The sequence below is a fragment of the Suncus etruscus genome, chromosome 11 (assembly GCF_024139225.1).
Source record: "Suncus etruscus isolate mSunEtr1 chromosome 11, mSunEtr1.pri.cur, whole genome shotgun sequence".
NCBI lineage: Eukaryota > Metazoa > Chordata > Mammalia > Eulipotyphla > Soricidae > Suncus > Suncus etruscus.
Window position 1 is genome coordinate 80,109,662 of NC_064858.1, and position 25,056 is coordinate 80,134,717.

At 41.7% G+C, this 25,056-nt stretch overlaps 1 protein-coding gene and 1 pseudogene across 1 annotated transcript in view; one reads left to right on the top strand and one right to left on the bottom strand.

Moving 5' to 3' along the window:
• The window catches only part of ATF7 (activating transcription factor 7), a 135,322-nt gene that overhangs the window by 89,219 nt on the left and 21,047 nt on the right, over nt 1-25,056 (bottom strand). Inside the window, exon 2 of the mRNA XM_049783652.1 lies at nt 3,743-3,811. Within this exon, the coding sequence (XP_049639609.1) occupies nt 3,743-3,790 (48 nt within the window). The 5' untranslated portion in view covers nt 3,791-3,811. The remainder of the gene's footprint in view (nt 1-3,742; nt 3,812-25,056) is intronic.
• On the top strand, nt 7,960-8,184 carry LOC126023348 (uncharacterized; annotated as a pseudogene).

The window sequence follows — 25,056 nt, forward strand, 5'->3', positions numbered from 1 at the left end:
CATATGGGATGCCAATGATGGAACCCTGGAAAAGAGCTATATGCAAGGCAAATACCCTACCCACTGTGTAAGTGCCCACTCCTCAAGTCATATGTATTTTGTTATTCAAAAATATTGGGGAGGAGCCATAGCAACAGAACAGTGGGCAGCGTATTTGTGTTGCATGCAGCTGACTCAAGCTCAATTCCCAGCATCCCACACTGTCTCCTAAACCCCACCAGGAACGATTCCTGAATGCAGATCCCGGGGTAATTCCTAAACTTCACCAAGTATAGCCACCCCAAAAAATGTTTTTTGAAAGTCGGGAATAAGATAGGGGAGATAGCTCAAAGGCTGGAGTACATGTTTTGCTTGCATTAGTTCTGAGCTTAATCTGGCACCACATGTCCCCTACCCTTCCCACTTGCCCTTCAATTATGTGGCTCTGGTGGCATCAAGCATCACCTGTGTGGTCCCAATAGCCTCCTGCTCTGCTGGGTCATAGCACTGAACACAGTTGGGCTGAGTATGATAAACAGTAGCCACCAAGTTCTCTGACCATGCTTCATGTATCTGGGGCTTGAGCTACAGTACAATGTTTGAAAATAGACACTATCTTAGAAACATTTCAAAACTCCACACAACTCAAATTTAACTAGCACTTTGCTATAAGATATCTGGGGCACAGTTGTCTTAACAACACTAATCCTTTCTCTGGAGTCAGATCTATTAACTACTCCTCCCATCAAATTCCATAGAGTGATGTTAGCGAGAATATTGCTTTCCCTGAGTTTTCCTTCAGGAGGATGATACCACCTCAAGAGAAACAGTTTTAACAGGAGAATAGGAATGAGAGGGCTCAAAAATTCATCACTTGTCTTCCAATAACAATGCAAAGAACACAACCTTTAGCATCCTATTTTTTCCCTCTAAATGTACATGCATCATATTTAGAACTCAGCTGTGTAACATCAGACCTACTGTTGGGAAGTGGATCATGAACAGAATCCAAAAATAACAGCCATTAAAAGACCTAGCAACCAAAACATGTTATGTATCTACCGAAAGCCCAGTGGTTTTGATTATATGGTGAAGAACATATCCACCAGTCTATTTTAGATGAATTTTCCTTTTGCATTTCCTTAATTTTAAAGAACAAGATAACTTTTCAGTTTAGGAATACACAGAGTAAAGTCTGGGCAAGATCTAGGTACTGAAGCTAGACAGATAGTACAGGGGATAAAGGCACTCATCTAGTCAACCCCCAGCACATCTCCTAAGCACCACCAGAAACAAATCCCTCGGACCCAGTACTGACCAAGAGTAGCTAGCCCCCAAGAACCATGCAATGTGGTCAAATCCCCCCAAAAGAAGCAATGAAATGATTCCAGATTACAATAATTGCTAGTTGTTTTAAGAATCAGAATACTGATTTATAATTTGTTTTAATTCTTTTTTTCTATAATTAGTCGAAGCCACTTGAATTTGATACTTGCAGTGAAATACATTTTAAACCATGCCTTTTAAAATCATCATAGTCCTTATTACCCCTCCTGGAACTTACATGGCCTTTTCATTATTTTACCATTTCTGGAATAAAAAATTTGAATGGAGCAGGGGCTATGGCTCAACTGATAGAGTACTTGCCTTGTATGCATGAAACCTGAGTTTGACTTAGGTTTTCTTAGATTCAAGAATTAAAAAATAAAAAAGAATCTGAATTTAACACAACTTATACAAAGTTTGAAAGTCTCAAGGTGGCTCCAATATAAAACCATTTTCAAGAAGTATAAGAAACTTAGGGGCCAAAGAGAGAGCATGAAGGTAAGGCATTTGCCTTGCATGCAGGAGGACATTGGTTCAAATCCCGGCATCCCTTATGGTCTCCTGAGCCTGCCAGGAGCGATTTCTGAGTGTAGAGCCAGGAGTAACCCCTGAATGCTGCCAAGTGTGACCCCCCCAATAAAATATAAGTAACTTAATATACCCAGTGCAGGGGCCGAAGAGAGAGCATGGAGGTAAGGCGTTAGCTTTGCATACAGAAGGATGGTGGTTTGAATCCCGGCATCCTATCAGGTCCCCTGAGCCTGCCAGGAGCGATTTCTGAGCATAGAGCCAGAAGTAACCCCTGAGCTCCACCGGGTGTGACCCCAAAACAAAACAAAACAAAACAAAACAAAACAAAAAATGTACCTTATTTTGTCAACTAGCTTAAAATGTAAAATTGTAAAATAATAAAATAAAAAAATTTTAAATGTAAAAAAAAATAAAATAAAGGAACTGGAGAGACAGTACAGTAGAAAGGGCATTTGCTTTGCACACAGCTGATTTGGTTTCAATCCCCATCACCCCATATGGTCCCCCAAGCACATCAGGAGTGACTCCTGAGCACAGAGCCAGGAATAAGTCCTGATTATTGCTGTGTGTAGCCTAAAAACAAAAAAATAAAACAAGAATGTGATGGGGAAAATATGGCAACATAGACTCAAGGGGACTGGAGAGAAAATACAAAGGTAGAGTTCTTGCCTTGCATGCTACTGACCCTGGTAGAATTCCCCAGCATTCCCTATAGTTCCCAAGTACAGGTAGGAATGATTCTGAGTACAGAGTCAGGAGTAACCCTTGAGTACCTCTGGGTATAGTTCCCCCAACCCTGCAAAAACAAAACAAAAACCAACAAACTTTGACAAGTAATATGTCCTATGGTGCTGAATACTTCAAAATACAATGAATTTACTAGACTTTGTTTTGCTCATTCCTCATTAGCACCACCGTTTCAATCCACCTTTTAAACTCCAATTCTTAGGAATCTTTGGAACTTTATTCCCTTCTTTTGTCTAAGCATTTAAAATGTTTAAAAGAACTAGTCTGCAATCTCACATACCACCAGTAAGTGTCACTGGACAGTCACATGACATATTTCTAACTGAACAAAATTCAACAATTCAGGTTCCATGAAATCAATTAATGAAGTCAGATAAAACATTCTTTGTATTTCTGTCTTCATCCTTTGTGGAATATGCCAGTAAGGAGGGTCTAGGAAGAAGAATTAAGGAAGTGTAAAATGGGGGGAAAATAAAGGCAGTTTCAACAAAATTACTTTATTTAAAAAGTGCAATGAAAAGTATCTGACACAGAATGTAAAGCAATGCTAACAGCATGGCACTGAGAACAAGACACCTCATGGCATCACAAGAAAATGATTTGAGAAATCTTATAATTTACATATTGAAATCCTGGGTTTTGTGTTAGCTATTTTCTATTTTTCTATTTTCTGCATTAGCTGTTAACAATGATTTCAAAATCAACAGTCAGAAGAAACACTTTTTTTCTTATTTAAAAAATCCAAACAGACTGTAGCAAATTGGAGTTTACAATGAATGAGTATATTCTCTCTCAGCTGCCTATCCAAATTTGTTAAGCAGATTTTTATACCCATGAAGGTTTAGGAAAAGATATTTCTAAACTTGCTTTGTACTAGATGGATAGCTTTAGAAAGGAGGAGAGAGCAACTTGTATTCCTCAACACTATGTTAGGAAACAAACACCAGTAGAATAACAATATGAAAGCGAGCAAGGCAGATTTCATTATGGTAGAGTGCCTACACTTCCTCATAACTTGGATTTACACACTGCAAATCCTCTGATCTGATTACCTCCAGTGATCACGTAAAATACCGGCTTTAAACTCTTTGCCTTAGTGATAAAACAGCCACTTTGATTCACAACAAGACATTCACAATAAAGTATATTGTAAACGTACCTGTCCACAGCCCGGGGCATTGCACACAAACGGTCTGTCGTCTCCCATATTTCATATAGCAGAGCGGAGCTGAGGAGGGGGAGGTGGGGGGGAAAGTTATGTTAAATACGCTGGAGTAAAAAAAAAGTGCTTCCAAAATATCAAGCCTAGAAACAGGTGTTCCAAGAATGCCATCTATCAAAGCTATAAACACAGGCTACTTTGGGGAGACCCATTTAACAGGTGGCATATGATCTACTGCTCCTCAATTGAAACTTTTAATTAGAAAAATTTAGACTTAAATATTTAAGGAATTTCAAACCTTTTGCAAGATTTCCCCTTTCTGCTACAATATATAACACACTTCTCCAGTCTGAATTACAATCAGTGTAGTTCCCTGTACTAATAAATCCACTGAACATTCGATGCAGAAGCCATATTTCTGAACTAGAGAAGACCAAAATTTGTCATTTAATTAATTAAGGGATTATAGGAGGGGTGCTCCATTTTACAAGGCCATAATCTGGCTCCCTGGTGTATAAACTATGAGACTGCTGGCAAGAGCTGTTTATCCCAGATTATTGCCAAAGAAAACAAAGCACCCATCCTATTGGGCTACACGGGAAATGATTTTCATTAATAAAAAAATAGAAATAAAAACCTCCTCTCCCCACTGGGAGCCTCCTTCTCCCCCTACCAATCATCTGTGGCAAATGGAGAAATATTGGTGCCCTTCCCCCTTCGATTCTATTTATGGCTAGGTTTTTAAAAGCAGCAATAAAACAAATGTCTACTCTTTGGGGGTTTACTGGGTGAATATGTTCCGGCTGTTTGTGCTGCTTTCGGCCAGAGTTCTTCGGCTGCTCTGTTGCAGCCAACAGATGTGTGCTGCTGCAGGGGAGAAAAGAAATGGCACTAAAAGGCATAGCCATCCATCCACTCTATTTCTCTGAAGAATACAACAGGATTTATACTATTGTTGTTTTTTTTAATTATTGAAGCCTAACTCTTGAAATGTTGACTGAAGTTCTTTGTCAAGGGGTAGTAATTCCACTATGAATGTGTCATATCCCAATTAGAAATAAGAAGTGGAGATGGGTGGCATTAGAAACACAAATAATGGGGCCGGAGAGATAGCATGGAGGTAAGGCGTTTTGCCTTTCATGCAGGAGGTCATCGGTTCGAATCCCGGCGTCCCATATGGTCCCCCGTGCCTGCCAGGAGCAATTTCTGAGCCTGGAGCTAGGAATAACCCCTGAGCACTGCCGGGTGTGACCCAAAAACCACACACACACACACAAAAAAAAAAGAAACACAAATAATAATGAAAGTATTCCTAATATATAAGCAATATTCTGATAGACTAAAAGTAAAAAAATGGTGGGGGGGGGAGAATAACAAAAAATACCTAATGGGAATTTTCAAATATCCTACAAGAAAGAATATGAAGGGAAATGGAATGAAAAAACTATAATTTAAATATTCACAGAAACTACCTCAAAATTGTAACCTACCTTCAAATTTTATCTTGGTGATAAACTAAAATGTCAGTTTAATTTCAGCCAGGTCCACATTAAAATAAAATTTTAAGTGCTGACTACATCTGAGGATAGATAGGTAACAGTTTTTCCACTCTTGAAGACTCATTATAGTAGGTCCAGATGAGGTAGGGCGCTTGCCGTGCATGTGGATGACCTGAATTCAAAACCTTGTATTCCCCAGCACTACTAGGAGTAATCCTGAGTGCAGAGTCAGGAGTAACCTCTAAGCATCACCGGGTGTGGCCCCAAACAAAAACAAAACAACAACAAAAAAGACTTACTATGGGTAAGAAACCAGTATTTCCAGTAGTCATATCATTACATAACTAATCAGTAATTAAAATTGTGGGGTGTCAAAGCTGGAGAGATAATACAGCAGGTAAGGCCTTGCACACAGCTGATCCAGGCTCAATCCTTCAAACCCCCTATGTTCCCCAGAGCCCACCAGGAGTAAGATCTGAACACCACTGGATGTGGCCCCCAAGCCAAAAATAAATAAACAGAAAATAGAAAATGTTTCTTAGTCATCTTTCAGTATGATAGAAACAAGGTCTAATTATGAAGGAAACTGATGCTGTAGCACTGCTGTAATGGAAAAGAGACTCTATATACATAGGTGCACCAAGATTTATATTGCATTTATCCTGGATAAATTGCTTCAATAAATTTTGTTCCTCGGAGGGACCAACTCAAGCTGATGATTGGGTACTGGAAAAATGAGAACTTTATTCTTCACAATGCCCCAGGATAAGGAGGGGGCATTGTTCTGGTTTGTTTACTTTAAATTCACACTGTTTTTAAGTACTTTCTGAAACTACAACATAATGCAAAAAATAAATAAAAGTAAATGCAAAGGCCATAGCCGTTATGGCTAAAACTCAGAGCACTTCTGAAAAGTAATTCATCTCTAGAGAAGTCCTTAATAATTGTTATGATGGAGATAATTTCCCTTCTCGTCCCAGAACCTACTTTCCTAATAAAAACATAAAATGAGAATTCTATTTCAAAAAGTCTTCTACCATTTTCAACCAACAGGTAAACAACAAGGGCTAAAGCAGGCCTAACGGCAGAAAGGTATTTACCTTCATTCTATTATTTGCAGTCAAGTTTTCTCATTTTTATATTCATTTAGAAGAGGAAAAGGAAAAGTTGAGGAGCAGAGCAGCACTGACATAGAAAATGATTAGAGGGGTTTGCTTTGCATGCAGCCAACACCAGATGGAGCCCAGGTCAATTCCCAGCATCCCATATGGTCCCCTGAGCCAGCCAGCAGCGTTTTCTGAGTGCAGAGCAAGGAGTAACCAGAGCGCTGCCAGATGTGACCCAAAAACCCAAACCCCCACTCTCAAAAAAAAGATTAGGTACGGGCCAGAGTAATAGTACAGTGGGCAGGGTATTTGCCTTGAAGCAGCTGACCCAGATTCAATTTCCAGCATCCCAAATGATCCTGTGAGCCCACCAGGAGTAATTACTGAGCAGAGTTCTTAGGAGTAACCCCTAAGCACCACTGGGTGTGACTCCAATACAAAACAAAACAAAATTGAAAATGATTAGAAAAATTCTGAAATGATTTCTTTCAAATCAATTTTTTTTTTTTTTTGGTTTTTGGGCCACACCCGTTTGACGCTCAGGGGTTACTCCTGGCTATGAGCTCAGAAATCGCCCCTGGCTTGGGGAGACCATATGGGACGCCGGGGGATCGAACCGCGGTCCGTCCTACGCTAGCGCTTGTAAGGCAGACACCTTACCTCTAGCGCCACCTTCCCGGCCCCTCAAATCAAAATTTTAACTTAGTTTTTGAATAATCACAATGGATGGCTCTAATTTATAATTAATTGTATCTTTACTAAGAAACAGATTTTTAAAATTATGACCTTCTCAAAGCAGATTTTTTTTCTTGTTACTTTATTTAAACATTGTGGATACAAAACTGTTCATGACTGAGTTTCAGTCACAGAATGTATTGACCACCCTTCACCAGTGCACATTTCCCAACCACCAATGCATATTACTTTATTCCCTTTCAGCACCCAGTTCTTGTCCAGAGGGACCAGTTCCAACTATCACTGTCATAGTGGACCCTTCTCTACCCTCACTGCATTCACTGCTCTTTGTGGCAAGCTTCCTGGCCCTTATCTCTATTGTCTTTGGAAATTATTACCATACTTTTATTTTACTTATATCCCATAAATAAATGACATAATTATATATCTAATTTTCTCCCTCTCACTCCTTTCACTGTGCATAATACTCTCCATATCCAACCATGTATAAGGAAATTTCATAACTTCATTCTTACTGAACAGTTGCATAGTATTCTATTGTTTCTTTAGCTACTCGTCTGTTCTCAGATACGGGTTGTTTCCAGATTCTGGCTATTGTAAATAGTGCTGCAATAAACACAGGAAGGCAGAGGGGTTTTCTACATGGTGTTTTTGGTCCTAGGGTATATCCCTAAAGAGTGGTATGAAAAGCAGATTAAAAAAAAAAAAAAAAAAAAAGGGGCCGGGCGGTGGCGCTGGAGGTAAGGTGCCTGCCTCGCCTGCGCTAGCCTAGGACGGACCGCGGTTCGATCCCCCGGCGTCCCATATGGTCCCCCAAGAAGCCAGGAGCAACTTCTGAGCGCGTAGCCAGGAGTAACCCCTGAGCGTCACAGGGTGTGGCCCAAAAACCAAAAAAAAAAAAAAAAAAAAAAAAAAGACTATACTTTCAGGGATCATTTCTGTTGTATGTGACTAGAGAAGTTTCTCTGATCATGTAGAGCACCGGAAGCCATGAGGAGGAGATGAGGAGGAGCCAGAGCGTCCTCTCCTGAGCGTGAAATCGGCTCTAGGTGTCGCGTCTGAGGCTGCCTTTGGCCATTGATGATCGTTCTCCCTTTCCTTGGGAAAGGATAGAGGGAGAGGATGCAGTCTGAGTGGTAAAAAAAAAAAAAAAAAAAAAAAAAGGCAGTAGGTCGAAGAGATAGCATGGAGATAAGGCATTTGCCTTTCATGCAGAAGGTCATTGGTTCGAATCCCAGCATCCCATTTGGTCCCCCGAGCCTGCCAGGAGCGATTTCTGAGCCTGGAGCCAGGAGTGACCCCTGAGCGCTGCCGGGTGTGACCCAAAAACCAAAAACCAAAAAAAAAAAAGCAAACACAAATTGGAGAGAAAATCAAAATTTTTCATGGGGGACAGTTAGTCCGCACAGTGGGTAGGATGCTTGCCTTTTACAAGGCTGGGAAGAGTTCAATCTCCAGCATCCCATATCATTCCCAATGGGGCCAGAGTGATTGAACAACAGAAGGGTGTTTGCCTTGCATGTGGCTGCCTCAGAATGAATGTGGGTTCAATTCCTGGTATCCCACATGGTTTCTCTGAGCTTGCCAGGAGCGATTTCTGAGCACAGAGTCAGGAGAAACTCCTGAGCGTGGCCAGGTGTGGCATAAAAAAAAAAAAAAAAAAGACTGGTACTCATGATTTACAAGCATGGAGTTAATCCCATGGTACCCCAAACACTGCCTGAACAGCAGTAAGGAATCAAAATTCCAAACAAAATCAAGACAAAACCAAATAAACCTATTTAGTCTGGTCAACATTGACTTTCTCGGTGTAAATGTACATAGATATTGCTATACATAGATATATTTTGTTTCGTTTGGGAGCCACAATCAGCAGTTCTCAAACTTATTTCTAGCTCTATGTTCAAAAATAATTTATAGCAGGGCTAGGAGAGCACATAGGGTACCAGGGATCAAACTCAGGCCTGCTATATGCAATTTATTTTCGCCTTAACAGAATAAGGAGAAATCTGTATTTTATGTTAACAAAGTCAATTCTCTGGAGTTTGCTTTAATATGATAATTTCTTTTTGTTTGCTTGTTTTGTTTTAGTTTTGGGGCCACACCTGGCAGTGCCCATGGGTCACTCCTTGCTCTGTGCTCAAAAATTACTGGGGGCCGGGCGGTGGCGCTCGAGGTAAGGTGCCTGCCTTACCTGCGCTAGCCTAGGAGACGGACCACGGTTCGATCCCCCGGCGTCCTATATGGTCCCCCAAGCCAGGAGCGACTTCTGAGCGCATAGCCAGGAGTAACCCCTGAGCGTCACCGGGTGTGGCCCAAAAACCAAAAAAAAAAAAATTACTCATAATAGGGCCCGGAGAGATAGCACAGTGGCATTTGCCTTGCAAGCAGCCGATCCAGGACCAAAGGTGGTTGGTTCGAATCCCGGTGTCCCATATGGTCCCCCGTGCCTGCCAGGAGCTATTTCTGAGCAGACAGCCAAGAGTAACCCCCCTGAGCACCGCCGGGTGTGGCCCAAAAACCAAAAAAAAAAAAAAAAAATTACTCATAATTAATAAATTGGCCATTAAATTTAGGAGGCTGGCAAAATAACTCAAAATGCTGAGTGAATGCTTTGCGTACTGTATACTAAGGTGTTATTTTATGGTCCCCTAAGCACTCCTGGGAGTAGCTCCTGACAAGAGATATGAGCCAGGAATATAATTCAGGAGTTAAAGTACTTGCCTTGAATGCAACCAACCCTGGTTCAATCCCTGGCACCACAATCCCGAGCCCTGTCAGGAATAGTTGTTAAAATCAAAGTCAAGAGTAAGTCTGAGTTTACTGAATGTTGACAAAAAGAAATAAACATAGATTAAAACAAAACTTAAAAATATTTTTAGATTTGGGGCAGGGAGATAGCACAGCGGCGTTTGCCTTGCAAGCAGCTGATCCAGGACCTAAGGTGGTTGGTTCGAATCCCGGTGTCCCATATGGTGCCCCATGCCTGCCAGGAGCTATTTCTGAACAGATAGCCAGGAGTAACCCCTGAGCACTGCTGGGTGTGGCCCAAAAACCAAAAAAATATATGTATTTTTTAGATTAATAGCAGATAATTTATTTTTTAATTTGTTTAACTTTTTTGGTTTTGGGTCACACCCCACGGTACTCAGGGGTCCTCCCAGCTCTACACTCAGAAATTGCTCGTGGCAGGCTCAGGGGACCATATGGGATGCCAGGATTCGAACTACCGTCCTTCAATAGCAGATAATTTCTATGAAAGAAATGAAATGATGGGGCCAGAGTAATAGACAAGGAACTCGCCTTACATGCAGCCCATCTGGATTCGATACCTGGAATCTCATATATGGTCCCCTGAGGACCACCAGGAATGGATCCCTGAACATAGAGCCAGAAGTAAGCCCTGATCACTGCCCAGGCTCTGTGGCAGTGAGCACTGTGGCTCCAAAATTAAATCAAATTAATGATGATGTTACTAATTAGAAATGAACTACTTTTTACTTTATTGATAAAAAGGAAAAGACTATTAAGACCTACTGGTATAGAATATGAAGATCAAGGTGAAAACTTCTGCAAGCTTTTCTGCTCATAACAATGAGGCACAATACCTTTTTACAGCTAATCTTAAATGTATAGTCAAGATTACTTTGCTGAAATCTTATACTTATCTTCAACATTTTACAAGATCCATAAACTGTTAAAAGTAGGTATATTATATATTTAAAGCTAAACATGTCTGAATCATTTTTAAATACATCATTATAACTACTTTGTGTTTAAGACACTTTGTGTGACTAGGCCCAAATAATCTTTTGATTTTGTATGTGTGTGTAAACTATCAGCGATGGAACTCTTGGCCCCACTTACAAGTAAGTATTCTATTCCTGAGCTATAGCTATATCCTCCAGCTACATGATTTTATCATCAAGTAATACAGTGAAAATTCTACAGCTTTTGGATAAAAAACAAAAAGAGGGGAGAAGATATATATCAAGTATAATGAGTATATCAAGTTAAACTTGACCTGACCCATGAAATGAAAATTGAGATCAGAGTTGTTATTTTCTGGGACAGAAAGATAGCTCAATGGACTGTACGCTTTGTATGTGAGAAGCCTAGGTTTACACCCCAGCTTTGCATAGTCCCATCCCTACAGCAAAACCAACAGACTCCTAAACACAGTATAGCCTCTGAACACTTCTATATGTGACATAAAAAGCAAGCAAAAACATGTATTTTTCTAGAGAATGCTTGATGTTCTCAACAGCCAGGTAAATAGTAATATATAAATTTTTTTTGGTGTTTTTTTTTTTTTTTTTAAATCACATCCAGCAGCGCTCAGGAGTTACTTCTGGCTCTATGCTCAGAAATCGCTTCTGGGGGGAGGGAGGAATGTTACATGATGAAGGGGGGTATTCTGTTTGTGACTGTAACCCAACTATGATCATTTACTTAAATAAAAAATATTTTTAAAAAATCGCTTCTGGCAGGCTTGGGGGACCATATGGGATGCCAGGATTCGAACCACCATCTTTCTGCATACAAGGCAAATGCCTTACCTCCATGCTATTTCTCAGGCCCAGTAATATATGAATTTGAAAAATAATGTATTGAGGCTGGTGAGGTGGTGCTAGAGGTAAGGTGTCTGGCTTGCAAGCGCTAGCCAAGGAATGGACTGAGGTTCGAACCTCAGGTGTCCCATATGGTTCCCCCAAGCCAGGGGCGATTTCTGAGTGCTTAGCCTGGATTAACCCCTGAGCATCAAATGGGTGTGGCAAGAAAAGAAGGAAGGAAGGAAGGAAGGAAGGAAGGAAGGAAGGAAGGAAGGAAGGAAGGAAGGAAGGAAGGAAGGAAGGAAGGAAGGAAGGAAGGAAATGTATTTTCCATTAAAAAGATGGATCATGAGGCCGGAGAGATAGTATGGAGGTAGGGTGTTTGTTTGCCTTGCATGCAGAAGGACAGTGGTTTGGATCCTGGTATCCCATAGGGTCCCCGTACCTGCCAGAAGCAATTTCTAAGCACTGCCAGATGTGACCCCAAAACAAAACAAACAAAAAAAGAAGAATCATTACATGCATATGGAAAACACACATTCAATACCTGGAAGCACTCCGTCTATCCAAACAGTGCCAAATGTACCCCACCAAAGTCACTGTTAATATTTTGGGGTGAAGGATGTAGCTCAACAGTGGCACTTGGACTATATACATGTGTGAGGCCCCAGATTCTAACTCTGGCGTGGCAAAAAAAATTTTTTTTCAATTACAAAGGATGTCAATGAAGGAAGCAGAGAAAGGACAACTTTATATAGGACCTTTATATAGGACTGAAAATATATATTTGAATACATCTTCTGAAAAGCAATTTGGCAATATTCATGAAATATCTTAACATGTTTTATATCATTAGAAAAAAAACATTCCTTTTTGAGGTTATGGGGGTCATATCAGGCAGTGTTCAGGGCTTAGGTACTCTGTGCTTAAGGTTCACTCCATGCTGTGCATGCTCAGGACATCGTATGTAGTATCAGGGGTCAAACCTGGGTCAGCTGCTTCCAAAGAGCCTTAACAGTTATACTATCTCCCTGGCCTAATCATTCCTGCTTAAAAAAATTAGTCCTGGGGCTGGAGCGATGGCGCAGTGGTAGGGCATTTGTCTTGCATGCAGCTGACCTAGGATGGACAGCAGTTTGATCCCCAGGTGTCCCATATGGTCCCACAAGCCAGGAGTGATTTCTGAGCGCATAGCCAGAAATCTGAGCATCACCGGATGTGGGCCAAAAAAACCACCAAAAAAAAAAAACTTAATTTGCATGCCGTTTACCCAGCTAAAACTCTTTAATACTACAGTCTACCAAACACCCATGATATAAATATAATACTTATTATAGCTGTATTTATCACAAAAAGACAAGAATAAAATAAATATTTTTTTCAGGCCACACCCATTTGATGCTCAGGGGTTACTCCTGGCTAAGCGCTCAGAAATTGCCCCTGGCTTGGGGGGACCATATGCCACGCTGGGGGGATCGAACTGTGGTCCTTCCTTGGCTAGCGCTTGTAAGGCAGACACCTTACCTCTAGCGCCACCTCGCGGGCCCCGAATAAAATAAATATCTAAGAAGAATTGATAAATGTAAAGTAAAATTCTTACAATACACTATGTTGAAATTGTTAAGAATGTTGTTTCTGGGCCCGGAGAGATAGCACAGCGGCGTTTGCCTTGCAAGCAGCCGATCCAGGACCAAAGGTGGTTGGTTCGAATCCCGGTGTCCCATATGGTCCCCCGTGCCTGCCAGGAGCTATTTCTGAGCAGACAGCCAGGACAGCCAGGAGTAACCTCTGAGCAATGCTGGGTGTGGCCCAAAAACAAACAAACAAAAAAGAACAAGAAGTGCTGGCGGGATTTGGAGAGAAAGGAACTCTCATTCACTGCTAGTGGGAATGCCGTCTTGTCCAGCCTTTAAGGAAAACTATATGAAGATTCCTCAAAAGACTGGAAAGTGAGCTCCTATATTATCCAGCTATACCACTCCTAGGAATATATCCTAGGAACACAAAAACACAATACAAAAATGTCTTCCTCATACCTATGTTCACTGCAGTGCTATTTACTATAGCCAGACTCTGGAAACAACCAGATGTCCTTCAATAAATGAATGGCTAAAGAATCTGTGGTACATACAAACAATGAAATATTATGTAGCTGTCAGGAGAGATGAAGTCATGAAATTTTCCTATACATGGATGTACATGGAATCTATTATGCTGAGTGAAATAAGTCAGAAGGAGAAAGATAGACACAGAATAGTTTCACTCATCTACACATTTTTTTTTTTTTTGGTTTTTGGGTCACACCCGGCAGCGCTCAGGGGTTACTCCTGGCTTCATGCTCAGAAATCGCTCCTGGCAGGCTCGGGGGACCATATGGGACGCCGGGATTTGAACCGATGACCTTCTGCATGAAAGGCAAACGCCTTACCTCCATGCTATCTCTCCGGCCCCTCATCTACACATTTTAAGAAAAATAAAAGTGATTATTGTAATAAAGCCCAGAGACAATAGAGATGAGGGCTGGAAGAACTGGTTCTTGATGAAGCTTATCACATAGAGTGGTGAGTTTAGAGATGACTACACTAACTATCTTAACAATGTTAATGAATGAGAGAAGTAGAATGCCTGTCTCGAATACAGGCAGTGGTGGGGAAGGAGGGAAATGGGGGCATTGGTGATAGGAAGGTTGCACTGTTGAAAGGGGGGGGGTTCTTTTTATGACTGAAACCCAACTACAATCATGTATGTAATCATGGTGCTTAAATAAAGAAAAATTAATAAATAAAAAAAATAAATAAAATTAATACAAGAATAAAAAACACTATCTCTTTTCAGCACCTAATCCTAGTTCAGATTACTTTTAAAAATTTTTAATTAGGATGTAATCTAATAAAAATGAATGTTGAACTCAATTACAATAAAACATATTTAGAGGCTAGAGATAGTAAAAAAGTTATGGCATGGGCCAAAGAAATAGTAGAGTGGGTATGGCATTTGCCTTACATGTGGCCAACCCAGCTTCAAACCCCAGCAGCCCATGTTCCCCAGAGCACCACCAGGAATAATTCCTGATTGCAGAGCCAAGAGTAATCCCTGGGCTGGAAAGATGGCATTGAGGTAGGGCATTTGTCTTGCATGCAGAAGGACAGCAGTTCAAATCCCGGCATCCCATATGGTCCCGTGAGCCTGACAGGAATGATTTCTGAGCATAGAGCCAGGAATAGCCCTTGGGTGCTGCCGGGTGTAACCCAAAAACCAAAAAAAAAAAAAAAAAAAAGTAATCCCTGAATATTGCTGGTATAGCCTCCCCCAACCCCACTCACACACAAAATGAAATAAAACAAAAACAAAAGATGTAAGGCTTGCATGTGGCAGGGGTCAATGGTTCAAATGGACTCAGCACTGCAAAGATGGTCCTTACTACAGAACTAGGATTAGCCCTTAAGCACATCAGGGTTTGAATCCACCCCCCCCAATAAATAAATTAAGAATGCCTGAAGTCAGATATGTTGTTTATCTTTTTTTGTTTGTTTGTTTTTGGGCCACACCCTGTGACGCTCTGGGGTTACTCCTGGCTATGCGCTCAGAAGTTGCTCCTGGCTTCATGGGGGACCATATGGGATGCCGGGGGGATCAAACCTCGGTCCGTCCTAGGCTAATGCAGGCAAGGCAGGCACCTTACCTCCAGCGCCACCGCCCGGCCCCATGATATGTTGTTTATCTTTACAGCACTTTTGTGTATGAGATCCTAGGTTCTATCCATAGCACCTAAAAAAAAAATGCTTGTGTATAAATTTAAAAACTTTAACTCTTAAAACAGTATTTCGGGCCGGGCAGTGGCGCTAAAGGTAAGGTGCCTGCCTTGCCTGCGCTAGCCTTGGACGGACCGGAGTTCGATCCCCCGGTGTCCCATATGGTCCCCCAAGCCAGGAGCAACTTCTGAGCACATAGCCAGGAGTAACCCCTGAGCATTACCGGGTGTGGCCCAAAAACCAAAAAAAAAAACAAACAAAACAAACAAACAAAAAAAAAAAACAATATTTCACTCAGAGTTGCTCATTCTGTACCACCGAAGTACAGAATCAGTGGCCAGAGAAATAGTATAGGGGTTAAAGGCAACTGACCTCAGTTTTGATCCGGCAGCCCATATTGTCCCTGGAGCACAGAGCCAGAAGTAATTCTGAGCACTGCCAGGTATGGCTCAAAGAACAAAACTAACAGAATCAAATGACATATTAAGTTCAAAATGAATTACTGAAGGCTTTCTAAAATCATAAAATAGGGGCTAGAGCAATAGTGGGTAGGGTTTTAATTTGCATGCTTATTTGCATGCAGCTGATCCAGGTTCAATCCCAGCACCATATATTCGATCCCACGCACCTGAGCTAGCCAGAAGTGATCCCTGAGTGAAGAGCCAGGAGTAAGTCCTCAGAATGCAGAATGTGCCCCCCACCCCAAAAAAAAAACAACTAAATAAATAATAAACTATCAACTTACACAGAAATGAATATGGTAGAAGCATTCATACACAGGGTAATGCAAGCAGTTCAAGGTAATTCCTCCTTTGTTTTCTTCAAGGCCCCTTTGAGAATTCTTTGACTACAACCTAACAATGGATATCAAACACTACGGGTCACAACCAACAGTCACAAGAAGAATAAGAGAGCTGAAACCAAACTTTGCAGATACTTAATGTCTTTTCACTCAGCTATAAAGAAGCTGAAAATTTATTAGACAGGTGCTCAAAGAAAGCTCAATGAGCTCCTTTTCCTTATGAGATTAAAACAACAACAAAAAAAAAAGATTAAAAGTAAGAATCTGGAAAACTGTATAGGGTTGGGATGCATGCCTTCCATCAGTCAAATTTTAACTTGACAACACCCTCAGAACCAAATGGCCTCCTGAGCTGGTATCACTGGGAATTGCCCTGAAGCCAGTGGCCTGGTGGTCTTGACACTTTAGGACTTAACTATCTCTAGAAGTTATTCCGGGCCCTGCATCAGTTAAGAGACTCAAAAAATGACTCTGAAAAGTAAGAAATTATGTACAAATAGTTCTCTTTAAATAATATAATTTTAGATACGAAGTTTCAGATACAAATAATTTAGCTGCTTCTAAGCAGAGTACAAACACTGAGCTCTCCACTACAGTAGCAACCATATTTTCTTCTGCACAGATACTTAGTGTTGCTATGATGTGTCTTATGTAGAAATTTAGAAAATTTGTATCTAGAAATAAGAAAAAGATTCCAATAAATGTATGAACTATGAGAGAATAAAGCAGGCTTTGTGAATCACAGAAAACAAATAAGACTTGTGTTTTACTGTATAGATTAGGAACTAAAATTTATATTTATAGTTTCTTTTTTATATTTATAGTTTCTAGGTTCATTTTCAGTGTATTAATGAGCATAATAACAATAGTTTAATATACTAAGTTCATCAGTAGGTAACTAACTGGGGGTAGCCAGAGAGATGGTTCAATGAACTGAGCACAAACTCTGTATGTGGTAGACATGAATTTGATCCTTGGTACTGAATGGTACCCAAGCACTGCTGGTAGTGGCCTCTGAGCACAAAGTTAAGTAGACCCCCAGCAAAGTAAGGAATGAACCAAATAACAAAAAGATAATTAAAATGCACTTTTGGAGGGGGGCACTAGGAAGACAGCTAGAGTTTTAAAAAGCATATGCTGTTTTGCATGTAGGAGGCCAATATTCAATCCATTATGAGTAATTTTCAGAGTAATTTCAGTATGTGCAAGAATAACCCCAATACTGCCAGATGTAATCCCCAAAACTAGAAGAGGAAGCTGGGGAAACAGTTCAAAGAAATGGAATGCATGACTGTCACAGGGCCCCGGGTTAAATCCCCAGCACAGTCTTGTTTCCATTGGGTTTACTCCTAGTTGCTCCACCACCAACAAACAAACAAATATAAATATATACATATATATATACTCACATATATAATATATACGTACTACTATAATTAATTTGCCTTATTTTATACCAGGGCTTTTTTGGGGGTGTTGGGCCACACCCAGCAGTGTTCAGGGGTTACTCCTGACTCTATGCTCACAAATCACTCCTGGGAGGCCCAGGGGACCATATGGGATGCTGGATATGAAATTCGGTTCCGTCCCAGGTTGGCTGCATGCAAGGCAAACACCCTATTGTTGTACTATCACTCCAGCCCCTCTACCAGGGCTTTTGTAAAGCCCTGTGCTAATATACTAAAAAACTGAAGTAAAGGGTTAAAAAAAATAGATAAAAGATGCATTCAGGGGCCGGAGAGATAGCATGGAGGTAAAGGCGTTAGCCTTTCATGCAGAAGGTCATCGGTTTGAATCCCGGCGTCCCATATGGTCCCCCGTACCTGCCAGGAGCAATTTCTGAGCATGGAGCCAGGAGTAACCCCTGAGCACTGCCAGGTGTGACCCAAAATCCACAAAAAAAAAAAAAAAAATGCATTCAAAGAGGTTGAGGTTACTCTGGCTTCTACTTACCTATTATCACAAGCCCAAAGATATAAAAAGATAAAGTTTTATACTGAATAACTACTCCCTACTGAATTATGTATTTCCAAAGGTTTAGCAAACAATAGATATATGGTTAGTATATGATGTTCAGAAAAATGAATCTGAAAGGCCACAAAAAAAATTTTTTTTTGTTTTTGGGTCACATCTGGTGGTGCTCAAGGGCTACTCCTGGTTCTGCACTCATGAATCACTCCTGGCAGTGCTCAGGGGACCATACTGAATGATAGGGAAGGAACCCAGGTTGCAGGCACCTTAACTGATATACTATTGCTCTGGCCCAGGGCCACAAATTCTTTAATAAATTATTTTCAGGGGCTGTAGTGATAGCACAGCAGTAGGGCGTTTTCCTTGCATGAAGTCGACCTGGACCAAACCTGGCTTCAATTCCCAGCATCCCATATGATCCCCAGAGCCTGCCAGGAGTGATATCTGAACACAGAGCCACGAGTAACTCCTGGGCGCCACCTGGTTGTGACCCAAAACTCAAAAACCAAAAAAAAAAAAAAAAAAAAAAGACTGACTTCAACATGTAAACCAAATTAATCCTGTCATTTTTGGGTTTTTTTTTTTTTTGCAGGAGCAGAGATCAAACCCAGGGCTTCACACATGCAAAGCAAATGTTCTATTACTGGGGCTAGAAAGATAATACAGTGGGTAGGGTGGTTGCCTTGCACATGACAGACCTGAGTTGGATACCCGGTATCCCATATGGATCTTCCAAGTACCACCAGTGATTCCTTAGTGCCATGCCAGGAGTAAGCCCTGAGCATCACCAGGTATGCGCCACCCTCCAAAAATATCAAATGTTCTACTATATACCTGTCTCTCCCTCTCCTTCCCGATTCTCCTTCTTTTCCCTCTCCCCTCATTTTCCGTCCCCTTCCAGCTCTCCCTCCCTCCCCGCTACCCCTCTGCCACACCTGGCAGTGCTCTGGGGTTAATCCTGGCTCAAGAATTACTTTTTTTTTTTGGTTTTTGGGTCACATCCAGCAGCGCTCAGGGGCTACTCTTGGTTCTACGCTCAGAAACCGCTCCTGGCAGGCTCGGGGGACCATATGGGATGCTGGGATTCAAACCACCGTCCTTCTGCATGTAAGGCAAATGCCTTACCTCCACACTATCTCTCTGGCCCCAAGAATTATTTTTGATGGTGCTTGAGGACTATATGGGCTGCTGGAATCAAACTCCATTCAAATTTTATAGGTCCCACAAACTAAAAATAACTTTTTTTTTTTACTGTTTTTGTTTGTTTTGGGGCCATTATCTGATGATGCTTAGGAGTAACTCATGCCTCTGTACTCAGGAATTAACTGGCATTGCTTAGGGGATCATATGGGAGTCGGGGTCTGAACCTGGGTCAGCTGCATGGAAGACAAGTGTTTTTGTCTTCTCTCTGGCCCTGATTTTTCTTTTTGTGTGTGTGTGTGTGTGTGTGTGTGTGTGTGTGTGTGTGTGTGTGTGTGTGTTTTGGGGGGGTCACACCCGGCAGTGCTCAGGGGTTACTCCTGGCTCCATGCTCAGAAATTGCTCCTGGCAGGCACGGGGGACCATATGGGACGCCGGGATTCGAACCAATGACCTTCTGCATGAAAGGCAAATGCCTTACCTCCATGCTATCTCTCTGGCCCTCTAGCCCTGATTTTTTCTTTTTGTTGTTGTTGTTGCTGTTGTTGTTGTTTTAGGTTTTTGGGTCACACCCGGAGGTGCTCAGGGGCTACTCCTGGCTCTGTGCTCCAAAGTCATCCCTGGCAGGCTCAAAAGAACATATGGGATGCTGGGATTCAAGCTGGAGTCTGTCCTGTGTTGGCCACTTGCAAGGCAAACACCTTACCACTGTGCTATTGCTCCAGCCCGACTTTTACATTTTTAAATGGCTGAAAGAATTTACAAGGGTTTTTTTTTTTTTGGGGGGGGGGGAGTGCGTTTGAGACACAACCAGCAGTGCTCAGGGGGTACTCCTGGCTCTGCACTCAGAAATTACTCCTGGCAGGCTCGAGGTACCATATGAAATGCTAGAGATCAAACCTTGGTAGGCTGCATGCATGGCAAACACCCTACCAGCAGTGCTATAATTCTTAACTCCCAAATTTTATAATTTTTTAAATTGAATCAGTGTGAGGTATAGTTACAAAGTTGTTTGTGATTAAGTTTCATTCACACAATGTTCAACACCCATCACAGTGCACCTTTCCGGGCATCAATATCACCCCATGGTAGGCATTTTCCCCTCGCTTTCCCCCTCCTTTCTTGCTCCCTCCCCCACTCTTCCTTTTACATACTGTGGTTTGCAATTTTTTACAATTGAATGAAGAGGTAACATGCGTATCACTCTACCTCCTTTCTGGCTGAAAAAAAAATTTTTTTTTTTTGGTTTTTGGTTTTTGGGCCACACCCGGCAGTGCTCAGGGGTTACTCCTGGCTGTCTGCTCAGAAATAGCTCCTGGCAGGCACGGGGGACCATATGGGACACTGGGATTTGAACCAACCACTTTGGTTGGATCGGCTGCTTGCAAGGCAAATGCCGCTGTGCTATCTCTCCGGGCCCTGAAAAAAATTTTATTTTAATAAATGTTTTAATTGAATCACCATGAAATGCACAGTATAAAAATTGTTCATGATTGAGTTTCAGCTGGCTGAAAAATATATTTTTAATTTTTTGAAATTAAAAAAATTCAAATTTCAGTGCTGACACTTTTATGAAAATATAGTCAGTAACTGTCTGCATGTTCTGTGGCTACTTTTACTACAGTGGTAGGGCCAAATAATTACAAGAGATCTCATGCCTACAAAGCTGAACATAAATAAGTTCTTTGTCTCAGTTTGCTAATTCTTGGTACACTAACAATTATTAGGGACAATTTATGGTTAATTATGACTAGTGCATGGTTAATTATAATTAAAGCACAATTAAAACTAGTACAAGAATATGTAATTATTTTTTTTGTTTTTTAGGGGGGGCCACACCCGTTTGATGCTCAGGGGTTACTCCTGGCTAAGCGCTCAGAAATCGCCTCTGGCTTAGGGGGACCATATGGGACGCTGGGGGATCGAACCGCGGTCCTTCCTTGGCTAGCGCTTGCAAGGCAGACACCTTACCTCTAGCGCCACCTCGCTGGCCCAAGAATATGTAATTATTAAGGACTTTTATAATGTGACCGTTAAGTAAGAATTTCCTACATCTTTTTTTTTATTATTATTATTTGGAATCTCACCTGGTGGTGCTCAGGGCTTGCTCCTAACTCTTAGTTCAAGAATTACTCCTGGCCATTCTCAGGGGACAATATGGAGTGCCAGGGACTGAACCCATATCAAATATGTGCAAGTCGTTGAAGAGATAGCGTGGAGGTAGGGCGTTTGCCTTGCATGCAGAAGGATGATAAATTAAAATCCCAGCATCCCATATGGTCTCCCGAGCCTGCCAGAAGAGATTTCTGAGTGTAAAGTCAGGAGTAACCCCTGAATGCTGCCGGTTGTGACCCAGAAACTTAAAAAAAAAATATGTGCAAGGCAAGCTCCCTAACAAATTCACTCCAGCTGCTTTGACTCTTTAAATATAAAAAAAATTGTATTTTCTAAAATAAGATAAAATTAAACTAGCTCCAGGGATCGCAAGCCACATACCTCTGAACACCTTATAAAAATATAGATGCCTCTACCTCCTTAATTCTCTTGGCCTGGAGACTATGAATATACATTTAAAGTAAAACCCTGGGGGAACCAGAGAAGAGCCCAAAGCAGCATGTAGGAGTCCAGGTCCAATCCCCAGCACTAGGCTCCCAATACCCCTGTGAGTAGCTCCTGAGCACTGCTGGGCAACAAAAAAACACACTCACAAATACTCTGGGGGCCCAGAAATGGCTCAATGGCAAATGTACCTTACTTACACCTGCAAATGTAAGACTGAATTATATTCCTAGCACTGCAAGGATGAGATCTCTGGGGTACTCTGGGCAGCCAAATGTATAGGGGCACTGCAACTAAAGATATCTAAGACCTCAGGAACTAAATGTGTAAGCACCACAACAAAGCATGTATGTGATCTTTGGTCATACAACAACAAGGGAAGGGGGAAAAAAGAAGTAACAAAAACTGGGGGGCAGAGGGTCAGTGGGTAAGCTGTTTGTCATGCACACAGCCAACCCTGTTTGATTCCCCAGCATTCCATATGGTCTCCTGACATCACCAGTCCTGAGTGCAGAGACAGGAGTAATTCCTGGGCACGACCAGGTGAAGCCCCCCATAACAAAAGCAAAATACAGGCTGCAGGAACAATAATACAGTAGGTAGGGTACTTGCCATGCTTGTGGCTGACCCGATTTCAGTCCCAGCATCCCATAGAGTCCCCCAAGCTTGCCAGGAGTGATCCCTGAGTACAGAGCCAGTAGTAAGCCCTGAGTACTGCTGGCCAAAAAAACAAAACAAATTTAAAAAAGGACCAGGGGTTGGAGTGATAGTACTGTGAGTATGACATTTGTCTTGCACACAGCCAACCAGAGTTTGATCCCTGGCACCCTATATGATTCCTGAGCTGATCAGGAGTAATTCCAAGCCAGAAGTAAGCCCTGAGCACTACTGGTACAGTCCCAAAGTCAAAATAATAAAATTTTAAAAATAGGGCCAGGGATACATCTAGTTCAGCAGCAGAACATTTGCTTGCATGTATGAGGCTTTAGGTTTGATTCCAGCTTTGAAAAATAAATAAACATCCTGACAGCCACATGGATCACATCCAGAGTATAAAAAGAGAGGGTGGGAGTAGGGAAAAGCCCTAGGTGATTCTAACAAAATTTCAGTAGCCTACCCTTTCCAAAGAACTAAATGGTAGAAGAATTTATACTTCTTTCACATGGTAAACAGCTGTATTTTTGTACTTTACTGACCTGGATTCACTTCCCAGTATCCCAGTACCCCTGAGCATGACCAGAAATACCATATCTGAGCACAAGTTGAGCAGTAAGCCCTGAGCACTTCCAGATGTGGAAGAAGAGTGAGTTGAGCAGCACGTAGGCCTGGGGGGGGGGGGGGGGAATAAAGAAGAGGAAGGAGAAAGAGAAGGAAAGAAAACACAAAGGTTTGGAGAGCACTGTAAGTAGTGATCCCTGAGCACAATGCCAGGAGTACACTGTGCTGGGTGTGGCTCAATCCTACCCCTCTGTACATACACACACACACACACACACACACACACACACACACACAAATACACACAAAAGAGAAGAAGGAAAGAAAACACAAAGGTTTGGAGAACACTGTAAGGAGTAATCCCTGAGCACAATGCCAGGAGTACATTGTGCTGGGTATGGCTCAATCTACCCCTCTGTGTGTACATGCACATACATACATACACACACACAGGCACACAAGCACGCACGAAGAAATATAGATATATAAGAAATACATATTACATACATACATATATATATACATATAGCCAGGAATAACCCCTGGGCATCACTGAGTGTGGCCCCAAAACAAAACAACAACAAAAAAAGCAGAGTTAGAAACATCATATCTGGGGCCGGAGAGATAGCACAGCGGCGTTTGCCTTGCAAGCAACCAACCCAGGACCTAAGGTGGTTACTTTGAATCCCAGGGTCCCATATGGTCCCCCGTGCCTGCCAGGAGCTATTTCTGAGCAGACAGCCAGGAGTAACCCCTGAGCACTGCTGGGTGTGGCCCCCCCCCAAAAAAAGAAACATAATATCTATAGCAATAAGCATTTGAGTTGTAAATTATTTCCTGGAAACTGTATGTTGTCAAAAATTTAATACAGTTTTTAAATCCTAATTAATTTTAGATAATATATATTATATATTATAAATATAAATAAATATAAGCCAGAGACACAATTCCTGGTATAGCATGGTTCTAGCAGCACCATCAAAAGTGACCCCCAGGGGCTGGAGAGATAGCACAGCTATAGGGAAAGGTGGTTCAGATCCAGGCATCCCATATGGTCCCCTGATCCTGCCAGGGGCAATTTCTGAGTGAAGAGCCAGGCAGGAGTAACCCCTGAGAATCGCCGGGTGTACCCAAAAACCAAAAACCAAAAAAAAGTGACCCCCAGGGGCCGGAGCGGTGGCACAAGCAATAAGGCATCTGCCTTGCACATGCTAGCCTAGGAATGATCACTGTTCTATTCCCCAGCGTCCCACATGGCCCCCAAGCCAGGATCGATTCCTGAGCACAGAGCCAGGAATCTGAGCATCACAAGGTGTGGCTCAAAAACAAACCAAAAAAGTGACCCCCAAGCACTAAGCCCTGAGGAAAAGCCCAAGTACCACTGGAGGTGGCCAAAATAATAAAAATAAAAAAAAAAAAAGCTAGCAAGTAAATACACAAATATTAGAATGCCCTAAATTGACCAAAGAAAAGTTAATTACTAGATTTCAGGTTCAGACATGCAAGGACCAAATACTTCTATAGGAAATGACAAAAACAGATGGAACTGAGAATTAGGCCGAGTCATAAATTAAGCAATACTTAGGCAAAGCTTAGAATCCATCTGGAAGCAGTTTCATAAAGTTTATATACCATATATACATTAGTCAACTGCTTGACTATAACTATTTTTTTCTTTTTTGCTTCTGGGACACACCCAACAACACACCCAGGTTACTCCTGGGCTTGTGCCCTGGAATCAGTCCTGACAGGACTCAGGGGACAAAATAGGGTAGCAAGGAGCAAGCCTAGGTCAGCCATGTGCAAGGCAAGCATCTTACCTAGCTCCTTGACTAGAACATATTTTAAGTCATTAGGTTTTTGAAGGATTCAAGAAATAATTTTGAGCTATTTTTGATAAAGATTAATAAAGAAATAGCAGAGAATTTACCTTATATAAGCTCAATTCCCAGAACCCCATATGCTCCCAGGTATACCACCAGCAGTGATCTCTGAACACGAACCATTTATTTTGT